This window comes from Leptonotus elevatus, chromosome 15, assembly GCF_054856555.1.
Source record: "Leptonotus elevatus isolate MCC_2025b chromosome 15, RoL_Lele_1.0, whole genome shotgun sequence".
Lineage (NCBI taxonomy): Eukaryota > Metazoa > Chordata > Actinopteri > Syngnathiformes > Syngnathidae > Leptonotus > Leptonotus elevatus.
The window spans coordinates 13,741,342-13,763,674 of NC_141253.1; the positions used below are offsets into that span (position 1 = coordinate 13,741,342).

Genomic DNA, 22,333 nt, shown 5'->3' on the forward strand with positions numbered 1-22,333 from the left:
AACCCTACAAGGTTAAAGTTGTTACAGGAATGAAGTTGAATATTTTATAGAATTTTTGAATGTTTTTATTAAAATCATATTCTTACCAAATTACCCTAGTTATAGTTTCAAGATAAAAACGTGTTTATTTTTCAAGAAAAAGTTATATATTAAATTAAATTTTGGAATTAATGTTTTAATCTTACAGTTGCGTATAGTCAGTCTTTATTTTATGAATAAAATGTGTCGTTTTGAAATTACATTTTAAATTCGTAATTCTATGTGATTAAAGTCATAATTTCTGAATAAAAAGGCATAAATAATCAAAATACTGTAAGGTTGTAATTTTACAGGAAATAAAGATGTATATTTTCAAGACTGAAACCATAACATTACAAGAATAAAGAATGAAGTCAATTATATGTGAGAAAAATAAGTATATTTTCAATATGAGAAATATTATATTTTTTAGATAAAAATTTTAATCTCACGAGAATAAATACTATATTTTCAAGGTACACTCTAAAAACAGTTGGGTCAAAAATAACCCAACTATGGGTCAAAAATGGCCGGTTCCATACTTGGGTCGATTTGACCTAACTTTGAGTCAAGAAATGGCTCTTTCAGCGTAAAACAACTCATAAATATTGGGCAGATTCTTTACTTGGGTAAAAAAAAGAAGAAGGTAATTTTGTATAAAACAACCTAGAAAGTTGGGTCAAATTGACCCATAAAGTGGATCGGTCCATTATTGATCCATAATTTGGTTACTTTTGACCCAACTGTTTTTAGAGTGTATTAGTCATAAATTGTCTAACAATAAATTGTTTAATTTTTTCGAGATTAAAGTTATAATTTTATTCATTTAATTTGAGAATAAAGGCTTATACTTTTGAGATAAAATACATTTTATATTAAAGGCGTATCCTTATGAGAATAATGTAACACTTTTCTTTCGTTTTCCGACTCCAAGGTCGTTTTCTATTACCTGTCCCCGGCGCATACAATTTGCTTCAATCAAGTTGCCTGTGATCACTCCCACAACGGTGTAAATTGAAATTTATAACTGTGCTGGTCTACGAAAATACCAAAAGACAGAAAACTCCACCCATGCACTCAGTTAGACTGGGTACGAAAATTGGGTCCTCTGACTTTATTCTTGTAACATTTAGACATGTTTTCCTTGTAACTTCTTATATTTGTGTAAATTACAACTTTAATCTTGTGAAATCCCGACTTCATTCAATAAAATTATGACTTTTATTCTTATAATGTTACATAGGTTTTATACTTTCACGTTTGTTTCTGTAGTATAATATATGGAGTCGTAATAGTCTGTTTGTTTCTTACGTGTGGCTCAAACACTCCCTCGGTATTGCTGTGCATATTTGGCTCAAATTAATGAGATTAAGAGAATCAAGTATCATTGTCTAAATAGCTACAATGACAAAGAAAATGTGAGGGCTCAGTATGGCGTGTCCAGCATTGTCGAATGAAGGCCTTTTGGCTGAGTGCCTTTTATGGCAACCGATGCTCTTGGTGGTGTATAGTGGCGGTGTGTGTGTGTACACACAGAAGCAGTAGGAGACTGCTGCGCTCCACGCGGGGACCACTGTGCCTCTCCCCATTCACAAATCAATGTTTAACCGCTGGCTAAAAGGCTTGGCAGGGGAGAGGGAGGCCCAATCGGCAGGGTGGGCCATCAAACCATCCCGCTGACGGATAGAAGGGAGGGAGAGAGAGAGAGAGAGAGAGAGAGAGAGAGAGAGAGAGAGAGAGAGAGAGAGAGACGAGAGAGAGAGAGGGAGGGAGGGAGGGAGAGAGGGAGAGAGAGAGAGAGAGAGAGAGAGAGAGAGAGAGAGAGAGAGAAGAGAGAGAGAGAGAGAGAGAGAGAGAGAGAGAGAGAGAGAGAGAGAGAGAGAGAGAGAGAGTTAAGCTAAGACCGTGTGAAGCGTTTAAGACTCTCTCGGTACAGTGGTTTCGTGGTTTAGCATTGCCGCGTCACAACGTGGTCTCCTCCCACTCTCCAATAGCGTAATGTATGCTAGCTTCAGTGAAGACTCTCGTTTGAATGCGAGTGTAAATGGTTGCATATATGTTAGGCCCATGATTGATAGGTGAATAGTCCAAGGTGTACCTCAAGTCAGTTGAGATAGACTAAGGCAAAACTTATGTAAAAATAAAATATATAAGGCTATTTGTGTATTTATGAGGTTTGTTTAGATGCTGCTGTTTTGGTTTGCAACAGAGTTTCTTAAGCAGCTGACACACCCGGTGACCAATTGGGGCATGCATGGCACCTATTAGAGGAAGTAGGGTAGTCATCTTAGTAAAATAAATAAATAAATAAATAAACAGTATGCACACATGTTAAAAACTTTTGAGCTTCCACTGCACTGTCTCTTACAATCTGACATTGTTTTGAGTTAATTCTTTAATAAAAAACTTTTTTAATCATTATTTATTGTTCAAATGTTTGGCTGGATTTTTCTTTCTTCTTTTTAAAATATATATTTATTTTTCTTACTGTTAATTCTGTTTGAAATTAATTCCGTGATTCTTGAATCACTGACATAAAGCTAGACATTTGCCCTGTCACTTGTTGCTGGGTAGAGTTCAGAGGGCTCAAACGAAATTGCCCTGCTGACCAATCCAAAAAATAAATAAAAACATAAAAGCATATGCCTGTCCTGCCTGCTTGGGCTGTTTGAATACTAAACTAATGGTAGGAACAACACAATCAAATCCAAATTGAATAGATTACTTTTAAAAAACACTACACATTATCTCCCAATTAAATCCCTCTGTTTTAAATATAAAAGACATACTGGAAAGCAAGACAGCAGCATCTGGTGTCTGCCAAATAAATCCAGGAAAAATCAGCTCATGGCCTCATGTCTCACATTAAAGGATTAAAAGTGACTCTTTCCTCCACCCTCACCCCTCCCTCCCCTCTTCACGCCCCCCAATCATCCCTCTAACGCACATACAAACACACCTTCCTTCCTCCCCCCACTCACATGCCACTGCCTAAACATCCCCCAGAATTCTTTGACATTGGCTGCACTGTTGCCTGGCAACCAGGGTGGATGGACAGCGTCATCCGGGGAGTAACAGGGCTAATGTAAAGCTTCCCCTATACATCAAGTTTATGTCTTAATCAACTATTTATTTATTTAGGCGAAAGTGTGCTAAATGAATAATTTCCCACCATTTCATCATGAATCATATGCAGGCCAGCTCGCCTCAAAGTATTTTTAATGCATTTTTAATACAGTAAAAGTGCCATCGCCCGGTCGAGTATATAAAATGAGGCTTCAAAATCGTGAAAATAAAGCCATTGTCGCCACTCGAAAATCGTATGGCCGTGTGTGCTGATACATAAAACCATGCCCCACAACTTTCTTGTGCCTACACATCCCTAAAAAATATCTCACGTAAAGCCTCTAATGGCTGGAATATATCCCAATGGTTGTCATTGGGCTTTCCAAGAGGCGCTAGCCACCAGCTAGCTTGTAAGCTAACAGGTTTCTGGGGTTCCTCTCAGCTAGCAGATAGCATCACATTTTCACTTGTAAATTGATATAACTACACCAAACTGTACTGTAAATTATAACATCTAGGGAAGACACATTTTCGGGGTGTAGCCATTGCTAGCTAGTTAGGCTACAAAATGGTAGAGCTGGTTTTAGCCATGCCCTCCATAAAATCAAGAAAACTGAAATGCTGTACCTCCTTGTTTTTTAGCAACTATCATAAAACATGTATAATGGATTTAACAACACATCTCGGAATTCATTTTACAGGTCGACTTCTTGTTTGCATTTTTTTAGTAGCTTGAATTCCTTTCACTACCAGCTCAGTGGTCTAGTGGTGGGGTGCCTACCCTCAGACTTGAAGGGTGTGGGTTCAATTCCTGGCTACGTCATGGCAAAGAAACTGGGACCTGTTACCTCCCTGCTTGACACTCAGGCTAAATTATCCAACTGTAAAAAAACAACAACTCATGTATTTTAAGAAAATAGTTCTATTTATCGACATTACTGGTTTTTAGTCTGAAAATACTATTTTCAAGACCGCAGTTGTTGATATGGGCCTAGTATTATTTTCTTATTTTTCAAAATCTTACAGGTAAATTTAAGTAACATTTTTTTTGTTCTGTTGGCAGATAATTTTGCTTACTTAAAGTAATAATTTTCTTATTTTACTATATTTTTTTCTTAAAATTTCAACAGTCTTTTTTGTTGTGCAACAATAGCATCACGCTGACAAATGTGTCCTCATGTAGTACACTACTACAATATGTGACTCTTTAAATTGTTCAAACATGACACTACTGATATGCGTGGTGTCAGAGTGCCGTTGGGGAGGGGGGGTGTAGCCATAGCAGACAGAGCCGAGCCCTCTGTAGCTGCTGAGTAAGAGGGTACGTGCCTCGGCTCAGACCCTGAGTGACAGCTATTGACCCGCCCCGGCCAAAAAGGCGTCTCTGTGGGAACGCTATTGATTATTGCCGTGGCAATAAAGGTCCCGGAAGCTTGGGAGAATGTCACGCATCTTGGACGTCCATACGCAGCTGATCTGAACACACACGAGACACGTTTACCATATACAAAGAAGGTGTATAGATGTGGTGAACTGGTAAGGTCAGCCATAACGTACAACAATCATCACCAGTGGCGTGCAAAGTGGGAGGTGACGGGGTGGCCCCGGGCACACACCTGAGCATGGTGGGGGGTTTAGGTTAAGTTGAATAGGAGAGAAAACATTTGAATTTAAAAAAATCAACAATGAAAAGCTATGAAATAATAAATAGAATGTAATATTAGGAGATTTCCATTTCACATTTCTTTAGTAAAAATCGAATATAATGACGTTGCGGGTTGCCTGATCATCAGGATGTCCTTAATATTTGGGCCATTGTTTTCGAATCTCTTCATCTCCTCATTTTTCTACCCCAAACAATCTGCAAACTGTGTTATTGTAATGTATGTAATTTAGCTAAACTCTCCCTTTAAACATGTCAGATGAGGTCAAGTGAGGCTGTATACATTTTCTTTTGCCAAACAATGATGAATTTCTTTTTGTCTTGGATCCCTTTCTCCAACTTTTTCCTTTTCCTTACGCTCGGCATTCACACACCCCCGCGCACAAACGCCAGCGCCACCCTTGACCTCGCTGTGAAAAGTTAGTGCACCCGAGGTTGAACTCTCCCAGCTCGCGCGCAGCCACAGAACGCTGGGAAAGTGGCCCCCTGATATACGTGTGTGTTGGTGTGTGAGCGTGGCGACACTCTGGGTGTCATGAAAAGGAGAGTTTTGACCCTCAACCCCTGACCTGTCCACACAAATGACCCCTTTAATGCCCGACGCTGCTATTGTCAGGTGGAGCTGCCCGGGCTTTTGCTTGGAGCCCGCCATCAGAGTCTTAATTCATTATATACACCTTGCAGTGTTATTTTTGATATGGAAGACAACTGAGGTAATTCAGAAAAGAAAAGAAAAATGGTAGAATTAAGAGAAAAATATGTCAAATTTGAAGAATAAAGTTGTCATATTACTGCCAAAAATAGCAGAAGAAAATATTATTATTCAAGAAAAACGTACAATGACAATAGAGAAAAAAGTCCCATTCAAAAGCAGGGTTATTATAGTTTTGAAATGTTTCATTTTAGTTAGTTTTAATTCGTTTTCAGTGTGGTTCTGTCAGTTTTTATTAGTTTTAGGTTTTTATTTATTTTAAAAAGTGTGTATTACTTGAGCGCAATATGTAAAAAACACTATGGGAGCAACGTCATCTTCAGATGCTTTTCTATTGGCTGCTGCTAGATGACGTCACTTTTGTGTGACACCCTTTCAAATGTCCTTATTCTGGTTAATATCAAAATAAATCATCCCCAAAAGCTCATGTTTTAAATTGATTACCAAAGACTAAAATGAAGGACATTTTTGCTATAATTATAGTTAGTTTTGTGAACATGAAATGTAGTTTCAGTTAGTTTTTGTTTTTTAAAAAGCATTTTCGTTTTTATTTTATTTTCGTTGACGAAATTGTTTTTTGAATTTTAGTTTTAGTTTTTTCGTTAGTTTTAGTTAACTAAAATAACCTTGTTTATAATTCATGTTTCTAAACTATAGTTGTAATATTACAAGAATAAAATACTTAAATACTTAAATAAAATTACCTGAATGAAGTCAGAATATTATCATAAAAACAAACCATAATAAAAATCATGTGTTTCTTTCTTTTAAACAATAAGGACTTCAAGTTATAAAAAAAAGTTCTGTGAACAGTTATCAAATTGTGAAAGAAAAAAAAATCCATATTTTTTAGATTTTAAGTGTGAGAATAAGGTACATTTGTATTGCAAAAGAAAAACAATGTAGTAACAAGAATGAAGTCAGATTTTTCCCGAGAATATTAATTTATTATGAGAAAAAAATTTTTTAAGAGAAAAGAAGTTTCAATATTATAAAAAAACAAAACAAAAAAATAATAATTCTTTGTCAACTGGAATAAAGTTAGAAATTAAGGAAAAAAATAAATAAATATGACAAGAAATCAATGAAAAATAGTTGTGAAAAAAATTACAGAATAACATTTATTTTGGCAACAATTATTTTTCAGTTCATTTAAAAAAAGTGATATTACAAGGTTAAAGTCAGATTTTTCCCCCTTGTAATAGTGTGACAAAAACATTATAATATTATGATATTATATTATCATAGTAAGAGGTACAAAGTTTTAATAACACAAGTGTTGTGTAAATAATTGTATAAAAAATGCCTTTGTACGATGACAAAAAGGGAAAATGTAATCTTATTCAGAGAAAAAAATGTGCAATGCAATTATAAAATCATATTTTCCTGAGATATTCATAGCTATCGCTCTGCTAATTTATTTTTTGTCTTGAATTGTAAGCAAATTTTTGAGTTAAGCGTGCTAAATGGTGGCGGCCAATGTCACAACAAGCAGCAGATAGTAAGCATTTCTCCAAAATGGAGGCCAAGTGTTTGCTTCAAGTGGTCTGTTGTAATTTCCAGGTAAAGTTTATGCATAAAACATAAAGTATTACACATTGTATATTTAACCAAAATACATAACTTACGAAAGTCTGCTAGCTAAACGCTAAGACAATGCAAAATGCCATAGATGGGCTTATTTGGATTGAAATGTTTCTGCATTACACGAAGACAGACAATATAACAATATTCATATGCATATTTTTAACTGCAACTTTTGGAATGAAAATAGCAACAACAGCGATATAATATTACTCAGCTAAAGCTACAATTTGTAGTAAGGCAGATAGTATCAGTGTGGTTGCCATGGCAATCCAGACTCATCTACTTTATTGAGAAATGAAAGTGGTGGACCAGCCAGGACACCTCTGGACTTATATTAGCGCTATAACATCAGTGCTGACATTACTGATCATTATTTTGCACATTAACACTTCCTCGAGTCAACCTGAGGCCACATACAGATTTGTTTTTCTATGCTAAACTTCTTTTATTGATTTTAGATATTATATTTATCCCTGAGGGTTAACTGACAGGTAAATACTCTGCCACAAAATGAGTACACTTAACTTGTGGATACAGTTCATGGGTAATAATTATTCTGTCCGTCAGTATAAATCTCTGGCATAGATACATGAGAGCAAAGATACATTATTTGTAGCACTAGAAATCTAATAATTTTCTGACCAATTGAATAAAGCTGTATAATTTTCCTTGAAACACCTGCATCTCTCAAAGCACATAATGAGCCACTGACACAGCACCCTATTTATGAAACACTGGTTTATGCTCATACATTTAAATAACTTTAACAGATCTGTTAAGATATGTAGTAGTCAGGCAAAACACAAAGGGAATCAAATTAAACTACAAGGCAATTCAGAATGGCACCATTATTAAACAAAACATATAGCAATAAAGAAAATAATGAAATAGTCCCAAATATTTCCTTTCCACTACTGTATTTCACAAATGTTCCCATGGTATAGAAATCAATGAGCAGAACTATGAAACTGTTACATACAATTTTATTCAGCGGTAAAATGGCATGTGATTTATTATTATTATTATTTGCGAAGTTAGAGAAGCAGAAATAAATTAATATAAATGTTCTGTATTTCATATAATATAAATAAATGACGGCGGTAATTGAGCGTACCTTTTTATGCCACGTGACGGCGTTTTCTTGCGCGCGCCGTACGTAACCTTGAAGTGTCGTATGTCGGGACAGTCGCAGGAAGCATTTGTCACGCAGGCCACTGCAGTATTATGGGGCTTTTCAATTGGTCAAACGGCGCCTCTCAGTGGCCAAACCTTGCAACTGCTGTCGTGATTACTTGAAACGTCACGTTTTAATCATTTGCAGCTTTTTCCTTAAGTTCGATTTCGATTTGACTTTTTAAAGCTCATAACTCGGTCTGCGTTAATGTTGACTTTGCATGATAGCACAATTTGTGTTATTTGTGCTCACAGGAAAACACTTAACGTAAATGTTTTCAACCAAATCGTTTTTGTTTTTTCCAAATTCGTTTTGCGCCTAATTTAGTGACTTGGAATTAGTTGTTACATAGGCGGAAGTTGTAAACCGAGAAGAGGGGAAATGTTTTAACTTGTACGCTGGGAAAGAGAAAAAGGGGGCTTGGAAACGACGTGGGAATGCCCTCCTTTTTTCCCCTTTTTTTTTCTCTCCGTGTGGTAACTTGGACTGCTGACGCGACCGGCAGCTCCCTGTACTCCTTCCTTCTTTCCTTTCAGAAGAAGACGAAGGAGAAGCGGCACATTCGGAGCTTTTCGCCATGTTAGTCCGCCACCTCCTGTGCGTTTTGGGGGTCTTGTTGTGCCCGGCTCGATGCTACTTCTCCGAGGAGAAGTCTCCTGAGGAGTCGAGAATGCAGCCTCCGACTGTGGTGGTCGCCATCATAGCTCGGAACGCTGCTCACTCCCTGCCTTACTACCTCGGAGCTCTGGAGAGGCTCGACTATCCCAAAGACCGCATCTCGATTTGGTGGGTGAATCTTTATTCGTAGTATTGTTTTGTGTTTGATTGGGGGCACTGCGTCGCATTCTACCAACGCTCAACTTCTACTTATGTGTCTCCACCTAACTTTGTCAAACTTAGGTTCGAGGCCCAATATGGGTCATTTTTGAGAGGTTGTCACGCAAAAATCATGTTTTTAGCGAATGCCTTTTCTTTTGGATTCATGTTTGCAGTAAAGTTGGGGCATTTTGCGTTCTTTGTCATTATTATTAGTTGAGGTACATACATTTTCATCCAGAAATAAATCCCAAACCGTAAATATTTCTTTCACAATCGAATATCTGTGTATCATATTCCGTGTGCAGCTCTGTGATCCAGTGGTTAGCACATCTGCCACACAGCTTTGAGGTTCTTTGTTGAAACATCTCTTTCTAGATGGCTGGTTATTCAGGCCAGCTTGCGTTGACATTCCCAAAACGTGCACGTTACGATAACTGATAACTCTGTATTGTCCAAAGGTGTTCTGAATGGATGCTTGTCTCTGTAGGGGCTTTCACGCCGCAGGAACCAATGTACTCAACCTGTCTCCCAATCTGTCAGGTGAAACCTGCTCCAGCTCACCTGTGACACAAATGAGGGCAATTGATATAGAAAATTGATGGTTAGATGTGTAACAGGGCAACACAGCGGACTCGTTAACACGTCTGCCTCTGTTCTGAGATTTGGGTTGTGGGGCTTGACTGTGTGGAGTTTGAGCACTATTTAAGACATATTGTACACACAAATGCATAGAATTATAATGCGCAATACAGCAGTAATACTGATCAACAACAGAAGTGGGCAGCACAAATGTGTCACAATGAACTCATGACTCAATTCTTGGCAAGGGGAAAAGAAGCTGTTGAATGTCTGCTGGTTTTGGAGCGCGGTTTTCGAGAGAGCCAACCACAGGGAAGGACGTGGAAGCGCTGAGAGGTTTTAGCCTTTGTTACAGGCCTGAGTTAAGGCGATTTTTGTTATTAATATTGTGGCGACAGCATAGCGATTTCACTTTGTGAAATTTTGTGCAAACAGCTTGCAATTTGATCTTACGTTGTGCCGATACAGATGTTCCTTTGGCAAAGTGCTTTTGCTGGACATATGTTGGGAGTGTGATGTCATTTTCGTCGCCTGTAATTCAAGAATAAGTAAAAACAGATAGCTTATATGTATGACTACTGTAAATATGCAAACGTGTGGTAACTGGTCCTTCTTTACAAGTCACACTGTATACAGTTGTGATATATGGAAATTAATAGAAGATTATTCATTAAAATCAGCGGTGTGTGATGTTTTGGGTACATAGGAATATATATAAAAAAAGAAAATAAGCAGTTTTGATCATTTATATGACACAATGACAGTGGCTGGCCGTGCATTTGATGCCTGGGCCTTCAGTGAGGACTTACCCGACTTATTCCACCACTGTCGCGTCACAATTATTAAAATTGTCAACAGTGCAGTATACAAAAATATAACACACACAACTGTGCCACGTTCATCCTTTGGAGCAGTTCAGAATCCATATTTATCTAATCAAATGTCCGAAAAACATAAACAACTCAATACATTTCAAAGATTTCATCATACTCACTAGAAATGTTGTGTATTAGACGTAATTGTGTTTGCATCTCATTTCAGATGTGTTTTGCTCGTCAAAGTCGTCGTAAAATGTGGTTGTTTTGTTCTTACCTAACAAATCAAAAGGATGGAAAAATGCTGACTTCATCAAGGTTGCTCCCCTACTGGACCTGTGAGGAACAATTTGAAATTGGTTAAAGAAACCATCCCATAATGCTAGAAATTTAAGTTATATTAACTAGCACGACTGATTCTGAAGGCCCTGGGTGGATTAAATTGACATGGCAGCACACAGAAGATGAAATCAGAATTGGGCAAAAAAACAAAACAAAAACTGATGTCAGCATACGTCACTGGAAGCCGTGCAGCCGAGATAAATGCTTGGAAATGTCGAGAGTAAGTTTATACAATAGCGCAAATATTAACATTCAGTTTGTAAATGTAGTTGAGTGCTTCTGAAGGCATTGCTGGCCCTGACTGCTCACCAGTGGACAATGATGACCAAACAAAAGTTTTGAGACGCTTTCTCCGGCTATTAAATGAGGAAATGTCTTCAAACATTTGACTGGTATTGCAAAGAAGATACGTTACTAAGCTGGTACATTGTATTAACACAGAGAATTGAGTGGCTGATTTTCCCACGCCGTTGTCCATCCATATTCTCTTATTTTTCAACCGGGCTTTTGTGTGCTCCTCAGGGCAGCCACAGATCACAATGCAGATAACACCACAGCCATGTTGAAAGAATGGCTCACCGTCATGCAGAAATTTTATCATTACGTGGAGTGGAGACCGATGGAACAACCTGCGTAAGTCTTCATTTGCAGTGCAGGTTAAATCATCTGCAACTAATTCTGTCTTCAGCAAATTCAATTGATCATATTTCTATCATTATGCATGTATGATTGCTTTTTTTTTTTACAAGAAATGTGAGTCTATACAATGGCCTGTTTCAGGTCCTATGTGGGAGAGATGGGCCCAAAACATTGGCCTTATAGCAGATACGAGTATGTGATGAAGCTAAAACAGGCGGCGCTCAACTTTGCCAGGAAACGCTGGGCTGACTACATCGTGGTATGGAATACAACTATGCCTTTGAGGAGTGAACACACCTCTGCCAAGTGTGGAAGCAGAAGGACAAAATGTTGTTTGTGATTGAGCAGGATTCAGCAAGACGTTATAGAGTTGACATAAGCATAAATACTGGATATGCAAATTATTATTCTTTCATAAATATATATCATAACTAGGGGTGTTAGAAAAAATCGGTTTGGCAATATATCGCGATATGACAGCGTGCAATTCTCGAATCGATTCAATATACGGCCGAATTGATTTTTAAACATCAATTTTTTATGGGAATATTCAACAAACGTCTTTCTTAGGGTTAGGATTCACGCATTAAGCATGGAAGAATGTTATATTAATGGAACATTAAGCCTTAATATTTTATTTCAGTGCTGTTCAAACATGAAACAGACTGCATCCTGTTTGTTAAATGCGGTTGCTCAGTTATAAGCCTGCATTTTCAGATAAATAAATACATTTTCATACAAATCTTACAGTGTACATGTACAAGTTTACTGATTGCTATTTTCGAAATTTGAGTAAAAAAAAAAAATCACAATAATCAATTTATAGATTCGTATTGGGGTTAATCGGTATCGAATCAAATCGTGACCTATGAATCGTGATACGAATCGAATCGCCAGGTACTGTCCTTGGAGGCCATTTTGTCACTGTTGAAGCGCTCACCCCATCGTAGGATTCAATGTTAGCATCCTGTGTGTAATTTTAACATCTTTGACCGAGGAAGTAGCCAGCTAGCTTGAAAACTAACACACCCAAATTAACAAATCAGTTACACTACATTTAATTTAGTCATTCATTGCAAGCAAAATCACTGCGTTGGTAAAAAAAAAAAAAGTAAGGATTATTCTCACTTTTGTCGGCATTGGTGGAAGTTTGTGTTGAGTTATAGGCCATGTTTTGAATATTGCAAAACACAAGTTTTAATCAAAAGACAATTTTTTGTTCCAGTATGCAGACACCGATAACATCCTTACCAACCCTGACACCCTCAACCTGTTGATAGCTGAGAACAAGTCAGTCATAGCTCCCATGCTGGACTCTCAGGGAGCGTACTCCAACTATTGGTGTGGAATAACGCCACAGGTGAGGCGCAACTTTACAGGCCTCAGAATTTTTTATTTTTTTTTAAACTCTATTCGTTGTAATGTTTTTTCTTTTAGGGTTATTATCGAAGGACAGCAGAGTATTTCCCCACCCGCCACCGTCACCGCTTGGGCTGCTTCCCCGTACCAATGGTTCACTCCACCATGTTGCTGGACTTAAGGAAGGAGGGAATGAAGAAACTGGCTTTCTACCCTCCTCACAAGGAGTACTCCTGGCCCTACGACGACATCATCGTCTTTGCTTTCTCCTGCCGAGCCGCAGGTTTGCAAATGCTCCAAATTATGATATTCCAAACATTTTGTGATCAACATTTCTCAGTGGCTCATGAGGTTAAAGACCAATCAGTAAAAGCTTCAAAGTGACTTTACTGGTGTGGCAGTTCGTTTCACACTCAGTGATGATGTGAATGGGCGTTTGAGTGGTTGTCTATCACAACATGTGCTCTGTTATTGACGGGCGACCAGTCCAGGGTGTAGTAATGAGTCCTCAGTTCCGGTCCTTATGCTGTAAATCTTTGTCAATTGATTGCAGCGATTCAGATGTACCTGTGCAACAAGGAGCGCTACGGCTACTTGAATATGCCGGCCAAACCTCACCACACTCTGGAGGACGATCGCCTCAACTTTGTCCACGTCCACTTGGAGTCCATGAGTAAGCTCAAATTCCAAATCTGTGTTTGCCTTGATTCCTCTTTTACATACCATATGAAAATGCAGCCAGTGTATCTTTTTTTTCTTCCAATAGTTGACGGTCCTCCTATGAAACCCTCCCGATACGTCCACATGCTCCCCAAGCAGAGAGACCTTATGGGCTTTGATGAGGTACACACGTCTCGACTCCATCTAAGAGTGATTATATGGTGGTGTGAATTATTAGATACATTTTTTAAAAAGCAATAAAAAACGTCTGCTTTTTATTGTGTTTGTGCACATTTTTGTGGATATTAGGTGTTTACTGGCAGTAGATAGTAGTTACAGCAAGACTGGGGGGGGGGGGGGGGAGTTTTTCCAGTCTCGTCAGGAAAATTATGGGAAACTTTGACCTCATTCTTTCACTCTATTAAGCTTGACAAGTGGATAATTCTTTTCATTTATTTGGTTGTTTTAAAACAAACGGAACAATATACCGGTATCTAATATTTTAAAATATAATGCATAAGCGTAATAATCTTTAATATTTTTAAATGATTAAAAAAAAGACCTTTTTTGATAAACATGCTTTTTTTTTTCTGTTTTGGGTCTTCCTTAGATTTATTTGATTAATCTGCGCCGGCGCCCAGACCGGAGAGACAGGATGTTGTTCTCCCTGAATGAGCTGGAGATCGACGTCAAGGTGGTCGATGCAGTGGATGGAAAGTGAGTACAATCATACAGAAATCTGAAAATCTGTTCATAACAATTTGCTCCACCCAGAATAAAAAAACAACAACTGATCCAGTCCCTTCATCTTGAGAGTCGTGACTTGTGTAGTAATCAGGGAATGTTGTCATGTGGAATGTACAGGGTTTCTGCAGGTCATTAAAAAACATTAAAAGCCATTTTAAATTGATTTGGTTAAACTTAAGGCTGTAAATGGCTGCATTAAAAAGAATTAAATATAATGTCCAGAGGTATTAAAAAATGAAATACAATTGACATAAAAATGTTGTTCATGCTTTATTTTACATACTACATTGTGCATTGTGATTAAAAAAAATATTTGTATTTGTGGGGAGAGGTGACTAGTTGCAATTCACAATTAACAAAAGGGCTTGGAGTCCACGAGTTACTTCATGTTCCAAATACAAATTGCTCTGAATTTGAAAAGAAAATGTACTGTTCCTGGCACAACGTATAACATGAAACAATAATGCCACCTCGTGGCGGAAAAATACCGCAACACAAAACGGATTAAATCAGGTTTGCTGATACCTGCAGAAACCCCAATCTAGTTGTTTGTGGAAATATCCTGTTCATATATGTGTGTGTGTGCGTGTGTGTGTGTGTGTGCAGTGCACTGAACAGCAGCGACATCAAGATTCTGGGTGTTGACTTACTACCAGGCTACTACGACCCATTTTCGGGTCGTACCCTCACCAAAGGAGAGGTTGGCTGCTTCCTTAGCCACTTCTACATCTGGAAAGAGGTAACATGAGCGTCAGGCACAATAATAAAATATTCACAAAAATGGGTCGATTAGCTATTCCAGGCGTTGGGTAATTGGTTCGGGTGCGATAATGTTGTTCTTTCCAGATGGTGGACATGCAGCTGGACAAGGCTCTGGTGCTCGAGGACGACGTTCGCTTCCAGGCAAACTTTAAACGACGAGTGCTGCGGCTGTTGGAGGAGGTGGAGCTGGCGGAGCTGGACTGGGACCTCATGTGAGGATTCTTATATGACCTCTTCCAAAGAGTTGTCCCCAAGACGTGACTTTGCCAAAACGTTCATTTTTCCATCTGTTGCTTTGCTTCGCCGCAGATACTTTGGTAGGAAGCAGGTGAACCCGGCAAAAGAGGAAGCGGTGGACGAGGTCCAGAACCTGGTGGTGGCCGACTATTCCTACTGGACCCTCTCTTACGCCATCTCCCAGCAGGGAGCCCAGAAGCTGCTCAACGCCGAGCCACTTTCCAAGATGCTGCCCGTCGACGAATTCCTCCCCATCATGTACGACAGACACCCCAAGTACGTATCCATACGCTTCGTCATGTTCATTTCTTCCTCTACAACTTACCGATGTTGATAGTGGAAGCCAATGGTTCCTTTCCCAAATGTTTTTTTTTTGTTTTTTTTGTGGCCAGACCAGGAAGTCCAAGGCAGAGGCCGATCTTTAAATGTCTGTAAATAGCTCATCTTGCGGTCTCATAAACCCACAGTGTATACAATATCAGGTCCTCTGCATACAGTACAGTGTGTAGATTGTGAAGCGATGGATACTTATGCGACCTTTTCAGGGCAATTACGCAGATTTGAATTGAATTGATGCATGTTTAACTTTTCCTAGTGAGAGCTGCCCTCTCTTCCTCCCCCACACTTTGTTTTAATGACCCATAGCAAAATGTTTGCACATGTTATCATTGTGTTCTACGTTGCTCACTTGTTTAGTTTTTTCTTCCTGCAATTGCATGCAATCCCAACGCCGCGTCGATCCCAGAAAAGCCTTCCTGTTCCATAGTTGGCCATATCGCCGCAGTGCGAATGAGATACATAATATAAAACACACTGATGACGCGGGAAGAAATACTTGAGAGGCCTGCACACCAGAAGGCTTGGCTGTGTCCGTGTGCTCGAACATGTGTGGAAAGCTGGATTATAGCCAGCACCTCTGGGATTCTAATTCAGCAGTCAACATGCTTCACTTATTCACAACGAAATGAACGATGACTACACAGCACTTCTGGGTCTCACGTTTGGCCTTCATGCTAAGGAGTGTACTAAGGAGTGTAAGGGGCCACGCTAAAAAGTAGAAAAGTCATTGTATTTTAACAACAGATAAGTCATTTTGCAAGAATAGAGTTTAAATAGTATGAGGGGAAAAAGTCATTTTGATGATAAGATTGTAATATTTCAACCAAAAAGCATTAATTTTATAAAATGAAGATGTAATAGGCTATTTCGTTCATATATTTTACTAGAATCAAGTCATATTATGAGGAAAAATATAGGGATGTTCCATACCACTTTTTTCAGACCGATACTAGTATGAGTCTCAACTGTTGAGTTGTCACCTATACTAAGTACTGATACCACAAGTACTTTTGACACATAAAATTTCCCCAAAAACAATGACACCATTTTAAAGAAAGATTTATATATCCCAATATCGCATTGTCCTTACAATTGCATGCAATTAATGGCAGTTTTCTGTTATTCTTATTTCTAGTTCATTATCATTAAATGGCCACAATATTGGTATTGGCCACTGTCACGAATACCAGGAATAAGGCCAGGAATCACCCTGGTACCGATACCTGGTATTGGTATTTGCCCATCCCTAGAAAAATTTTGAGGAAATATTATGAGGATAAATTCTTAATTGATTTTTACCAGAAAGATATGATGGATATAATGGCATTATTACATTTTTATTACCAAGAGAATAGCTGTAACATTACATGAATAAAATTAATACTTGGAAGACGTTTTTTTTTTTTTCAATTAAAATGAAAATATTAATTATAATGGATTAAAAAAAACTAATATTTAGTGAAAAAATTTAATTGTGTGAAAATAAATTGTAATGTGAAAAAGATCATAAAGAAATGAAAAGGTCATAATTACAAAATCGCTTTTACAAAAAGTCAATGTTCATAGGAAAAAAAGGTTTTGTAATAATAAAGGAATAAAGGCATGAAAATACAAGAAAATATTTTAAATGAGAAAGTCTTAGTACTGCAAGAAAAAAGTCTGGATTTTACTAGTAAAGCCGCAATTATGTTAAAATCATAAACGTTTGTATTTGTGTGTGTGTGTGTACTAGTAACGTGTAATTGCACATCCACTACAGTAGGTGGCAGTGGCGCTCTTATTCTCCTGAGTGCGCGAGGAGTATTCGCTCCTCTGCAGAGATGTTCTGACAACAATTGTATAGACACAATTCATACTTGCGGTGGAGAGTTTGTGGGCGTCGCAAAAATATTTTCTTCTTAGACGTATTGGAGAACCACTGCCTTATTATCATAATTTATTGACTTTTTTTTAAATTTTTCTTTAGCTTTTCCCCCCTTTAAAGCGTGTCCCTTATTTTGACTATGAACTTGTGCCTTCAATGATCTAAAATTGTGTCATGGTTAATATTTCCGTCCCGTTTCTTTCCCTTCAAGCGAGGACCACAAGTCGCACTTCCCCAACAGGAACTTGCAAGCCTTCAGCACGCGCCCGCTCCTGGTGCAGCCCTGCCACTACGCCGGCGACCCCCAGTGGGTGAGCGACACCGAGACGTCCACGCTGTGGGACGACGACGCGGTGCGCACCGATTGGAGGGGCTCCCACAAGACTTTGAAGGGCGGCGTACCGCCACCCGAGATGCTGTCCAACTCCTACAGGGACGAGCTCTAGAGCGTCGGGAGGCGATAGTGAGGTGAATACTGTCGGGACCAAGTGTTCTCACAATCCCACCATGTGTCTCGTGCATCACCTGTGCCGTTAAAAGGTGGACTTTGTTGCAAAGCGCGTTAGTGACGACATGGCACAGGGGGTTGGTGGTAAGTGTGTACTTTGTGTGTATCAGGGACTGGTTGACTTATGACTTGCACAAAAACGCATTTTCTACCGAGAAGACATTTTTAACATTCTGAAAGTGTGATTTGTTTGTTCATTACCAAATGTACCTCATATCAGCAGCATAAATGCACTCAGTAGACACTTCATTAGGTACACATGCACAATCTGAGGGCCAATTTAAAAAAAATCAGACTTTACAAAGATACTTAAAAAATATATATAGTTACAATGACACTGCAGGACAGTGCGGCGGTGTCAAATTTGTTTTTATTGTGGGCCACATTGCAGTTAGGAGAGCGCGTTTATAACGTGTAACAATCATGTTTTACTATGTACACTTGGGTTTGGGGTATTATTTGGTTCATATTCGGTATGATAATGTTACAAACTTTCTATCTTTCGTGTATACACGTTTAATGACATTTAAAATGAATCAACAATTAAAAAAAATAATAATATTTTTTGGAAAATGCAACATTAACTCATTAACTGCCATTGACGGCTATAGACGTCAACAATTTATTTGAATTATTGCTATTAGTTTCACATTTGTTTCCACTTTTGTTAACAAGAGTATAAAAACCTAGAAAAAAATATTGTACATTTAGAACAGATATAAAATTTGTGATTAATCGTGATGACTATTGAGGTCATCGATTAACTACAATTTAAAAAATAATCGTCTGACGCCCTTATTTTTTTATAATATTTTTTTTCTTTTTAATTAGGGGCATCAGGCGATTAATTTTTTTTATTGTAATTAATCACATGACTTCACTAATTAACTCTAATTAAATTTTATATCTATTCTAAATGTACAATACATTTTTTTCTAGGTTTTCATACTCTTGTTAACTAAAGTGGAAAAAAATGTGAAACTAATAGAAATAGTTCAAATGAATTTTTGACGTCTATAGCCGTCAATGGCAGTGAATGAGTTAATAAGGCGTGTTTTTATTGAGACATTAATAATGCAGATTAATGCAAGAGTAGCAGTGTGAATTATGCCATAGGAAAACAAACATTTGGCTCCATGTGAAGAACGCAAGAGAGGCTCTTTAAATACTGCTGGATGTTGCTTTTCCACTGTGCTACTTTTTTTTTATATAAACATGGTGATGATGTCGTGTGCCAGAAGCTGAACTGCACTGTGTTTGTTTACAGACCCAACGTGTGGCTAGAATGCGAGACAGTTGCACTTCCTGTTCTATGTGATAACTCCCTCAACGTCTTGCGTAATTGCACCTGCATTTAATTTTTTTAAATAATTTTTATGATGCTTACTTTGTTTTGAACAGCAGTCAAGGCAAAATGTTGGCAAGCTTTCACAAGCATAAAAAAAAAATCAGACAGCTTTCTAATAATATTGCACCTCTCATGCAACTCCAGTAAATAACCAAATTCAGAACATAAGCTTTAATTTGCTTCCTGTTGCATCACTGGGTTCCCTTTCAAGTTCATCTCGACGGGGTTACAATTCAAGTAACTAATTCTGATACTCCAAATGAGATTTTACATGCAACCACTGCACACACTTCAATGAATCAATCGGCTGTTCATTTCCGAATGCTTTATTGTATTAATTTATTTCTCATCTCGCAACTTTTTCCACTAGCCAGTGTCTTCTGTGCATTTTGTTGCAATACGTGCTCTAAAGAAAGCAACAAGTGTATCATCAATTCTTGAAATTAAAGCGTTCTCATTGTATGACTGTGACTTTATGTTGTAGATGTTGATGTGGAGGAGCAGTTTTATCAGAACATGGCAAAATGTCACTTAAAGAGGAGCAAGAACGGCTGAAGGAAGTGAGCCTGCCCTTTTCCAGGCAGTTTTGTATTCCAAGCGAGGTGTGTGAATTATCTGCTGCTGTCAGGTTAGTCAGAGATTGTACCGACACAAGGTGACCACACGGGGGAGCACATGCTTGCCAATGCCGTATAAAAGCAGCTGGATGAAGCTCAGCTGCTCTGCCAAGATGCAATACAGTGTGCATGTGTTGAATATATAAAAGCTATATTATAGCTCCTAGTGAGTTCTAATATTTTATTTTTTGTTATGTGGCCATTCTATTCTGAGAATGCTTCATATTTCTGTTTTAGATGGTGGTAGAATAATACACCATGTATAAAATAATTATTATTCAAATGCATATTTACTGTTTTTATGACTAGCAATACAGTACGTTAATTTTATTGTGCATTTTAAGTTGCACTAAAATTATTGTGAAATTGCAAATCACTAACCACACATATTGTTGGTGCAATTTGGTGAATTTCATATTTTTTCACAAATCAATCAGTCCACACGTGTGGTTGTTGTTGAACTAATTGTTGACCAAACTAAAGAGTTCAAAATGGCGTGCTCTCTTTGACGAATTAATGTTGATGGTTGAACAAACAAAAGGATGATTTTGAGGTACAAGGATTCTGTCCGATGCCAGCGATTTGTGAAAGTTGCCCCCAGTGACACACATTTGCACTTGATAACACTTTCTCTCTTTATCTGCGGTGTCTATAAACAATTCTGAAATTTGAACCGGTCAGACCACATTTAGCAGTCTGCTGGCTCCATTCAAAAGTCAACGTATGACTGTCCTTAGCGTTGTAGCTGTTATTATGTATGTGTGTGTGTGTGTGTGTGTGTGTGTGTGTGTGTGTGTGTGTGTGTGTGTGTGTGTGTGTGTGTTTTTTTACTTGCTAGCATAAAGATGGGCGTAGGTGCATGTTAGGTATGTACGACACATGCAAGTAATTCTTGGTGCATGTGTATGGTTGTGTGAAATGTGTTGCGTAATCCTAGAGTGTAAACTTGTATTGCGCAAAGGGATATTCAGGTTTTTTTTTTTAAATGATCAACTGAAGGCTACAGGCTGAATCATGCCATTTTTTGGGGGGGGGGGGGTTGTAAGTTCTCCATGATAATATTTCCAGTCAACCTTGTACAGGTTGTAACCATGTGTGCATTTCTCCCCCAAGCCCTGCAAGCCATACCCCAGCTGTACATGCAGCCCCCTATCCGGTTTGCGTGACCTACATTAATCTTGAACAAAGTGACTCCAACCGGATTGAATGAGATTCCTCAAACTGAAATAAAATGTGTATATATTTTGTTTGGTAGATTATTTCTCTGTTATTATAATTAATGTAATTATGTTACCTGCCAATATATTTTACCCTATTGGGGGCCTGTTCATTTTTCTTTTAAATGATACACTGTTGTTCCTGTTAGTGCGTCCATGTCTTTACAAATTTGAAAGATTAAAATTTTGCAAGATCTGTGAGTTGTAAATTAACAGGGTAATTTTCCATTGTATTGTTAGAACAGATACCAAACTCAAATGTCCAAACCTTTCATGTTTCATGTTGCTGACTGATATACAATAGTCCAGATTAGATACTGTTATCCAAGCCCATGGCTAGTATTCGACGAGGGTCCCGTTCAAAGGTTCCCGGGTTAATTTCCACAGGGTTCACACGAGGCGCAAATGCAGGCAAAGATTGTGAGATTCTAAATGCCGCTGACGTCCTGTCGCCTTGCTCAGGGCTGCATGAACCGGAAAGAACCTCCATCTGCAGGTGGCTTCCTAAAGTAGGCTCCCAATTGGTTGCCGGGCTGGAGGTGCGGTTTCACCACACGCAGGTCTTCTGAGCATACTTTTACTACACTCACATATTGTAAATGGTTCTTCGTTGTACATTAAATGGAACATTAGCACACTACATCATGCATTGACGGTGTCCTTAGGTTACTTGCAAAAATAAAAAAGACCTGTAGCGCTCAGCATGGAAGGTTAAGATCAAACGACAATGTTTGTTATGCCTTATCTATTACTCATTTATCAGGCATGGTTAGGAACATACTAAGTTAGGAGGCAGTTGACACATCTATACTTTGAGTAGGCCACTGAAAAATGTTAATGATTTACTGGTGTCTTTGAGATTGTCCTACTGCGAAACACAAGTGTGCTCCAAAAGTCCTACAAGTCGCAAACAGATGGCCTCCTCCTCCTTCTCCTTTAGATTTTCTAGAATTGGGCAGAATTCATGGGTTCATCAATCACAGCAAGTCATCCAGGTCCTGGAGGTGCAGAGCAGCCCCAGAGAATGTTGATATGATGTGCAACTTGTTCAGCTTTCATCTCGTTAGTCTGTACAATATTCTTCCAAAAATCTTGGGGAACATTCAAATATTTGTTATATTAATGTGCACATCCGTCTGGAAATCTTTACAATCTCTACTGGCTCATCACACCAGGCAAACTAAAGTGGGTATGTTAATCCTCTGACTTGTACAAATGTCAATCCAACCACTTTTGAACTGAAGCTGTTGACTGACATTAG

General features: G+C 38.3%; 1 protein-coding gene across 3 annotated transcripts; it reads left to right on the forward strand.

The window, feature by feature from the left end:
• Nucleotides 1-8,605: 8,605 nt before the first annotated feature.
• On the forward strand, nt 8,606-20,855 carry cercam (cerebral endothelial cell adhesion molecule). Of its 3 annotated transcripts, XM_086096688.1 has the most exons (13): nt 8,606-9,006; nt 11,298-11,408; nt 11,556-11,673; nt 12,640-12,774; nt 12,852-13,056; nt 13,327-13,446; nt 13,540-13,616; nt 14,044-14,150; nt 14,787-14,919; nt 15,027-15,154; nt 15,252-15,455; nt 17,594-17,850; nt 19,723-20,855. In XM_086096688.1, exons 1-12 carry the CDS (start codon nt 8,798-8,800, stop codon nt 17,826-17,828), a joined length of 1,782 nt encoding a protein of 593 aa, XP_085952814.1. In that variant the 5' UTR covers nt 8,606-8,797; the 3' UTR covers nt 17,829-17,850; nt 19,723-20,855. The 3 variants fall into 3 exon arrangements, with proteins under 3 accessions (XP_085952814.1, XP_085952813.1, XP_085952815.1); XM_086096687.1 differs by lacking the exon at nt 19,723-20,855 and having other exon boundaries at nt 17,594-19,694; XM_086096689.1 differs by lacking the exon at nt 19,723-20,855 and having other exon boundaries at nt 8,866-9,006; nt 11,303-11,408; nt 17,594-19,694.
• Nucleotides 20,856-22,333: the final 1,478 nt, after the last annotated feature.

Excerpts from the sequence above, each read along its gene's own strand:
- cercam (XM_086096688.1), top strand. The coding sequence starts at position 8,798 with ATGTTAGTCCGCCACCTCCTGTGCGTTTTGGGGGTCTTGTTGTGCCCG. Across the intron at positions 13,617-14,043 it reads ACCTTATGGGCTTTGATGAG|ATTTATTTGATTAATCTGCG; the intron begins GTACACACGTCT and ends GGTCTTCCTTAG. Across the intron at positions 14,151-14,786 it reads GTCGATGCAGTGGATGGAAA|TGCACTGAACAGCAGCGACA; the intron begins GTGAGTACAATC and ends GTGTGTGTGCAG.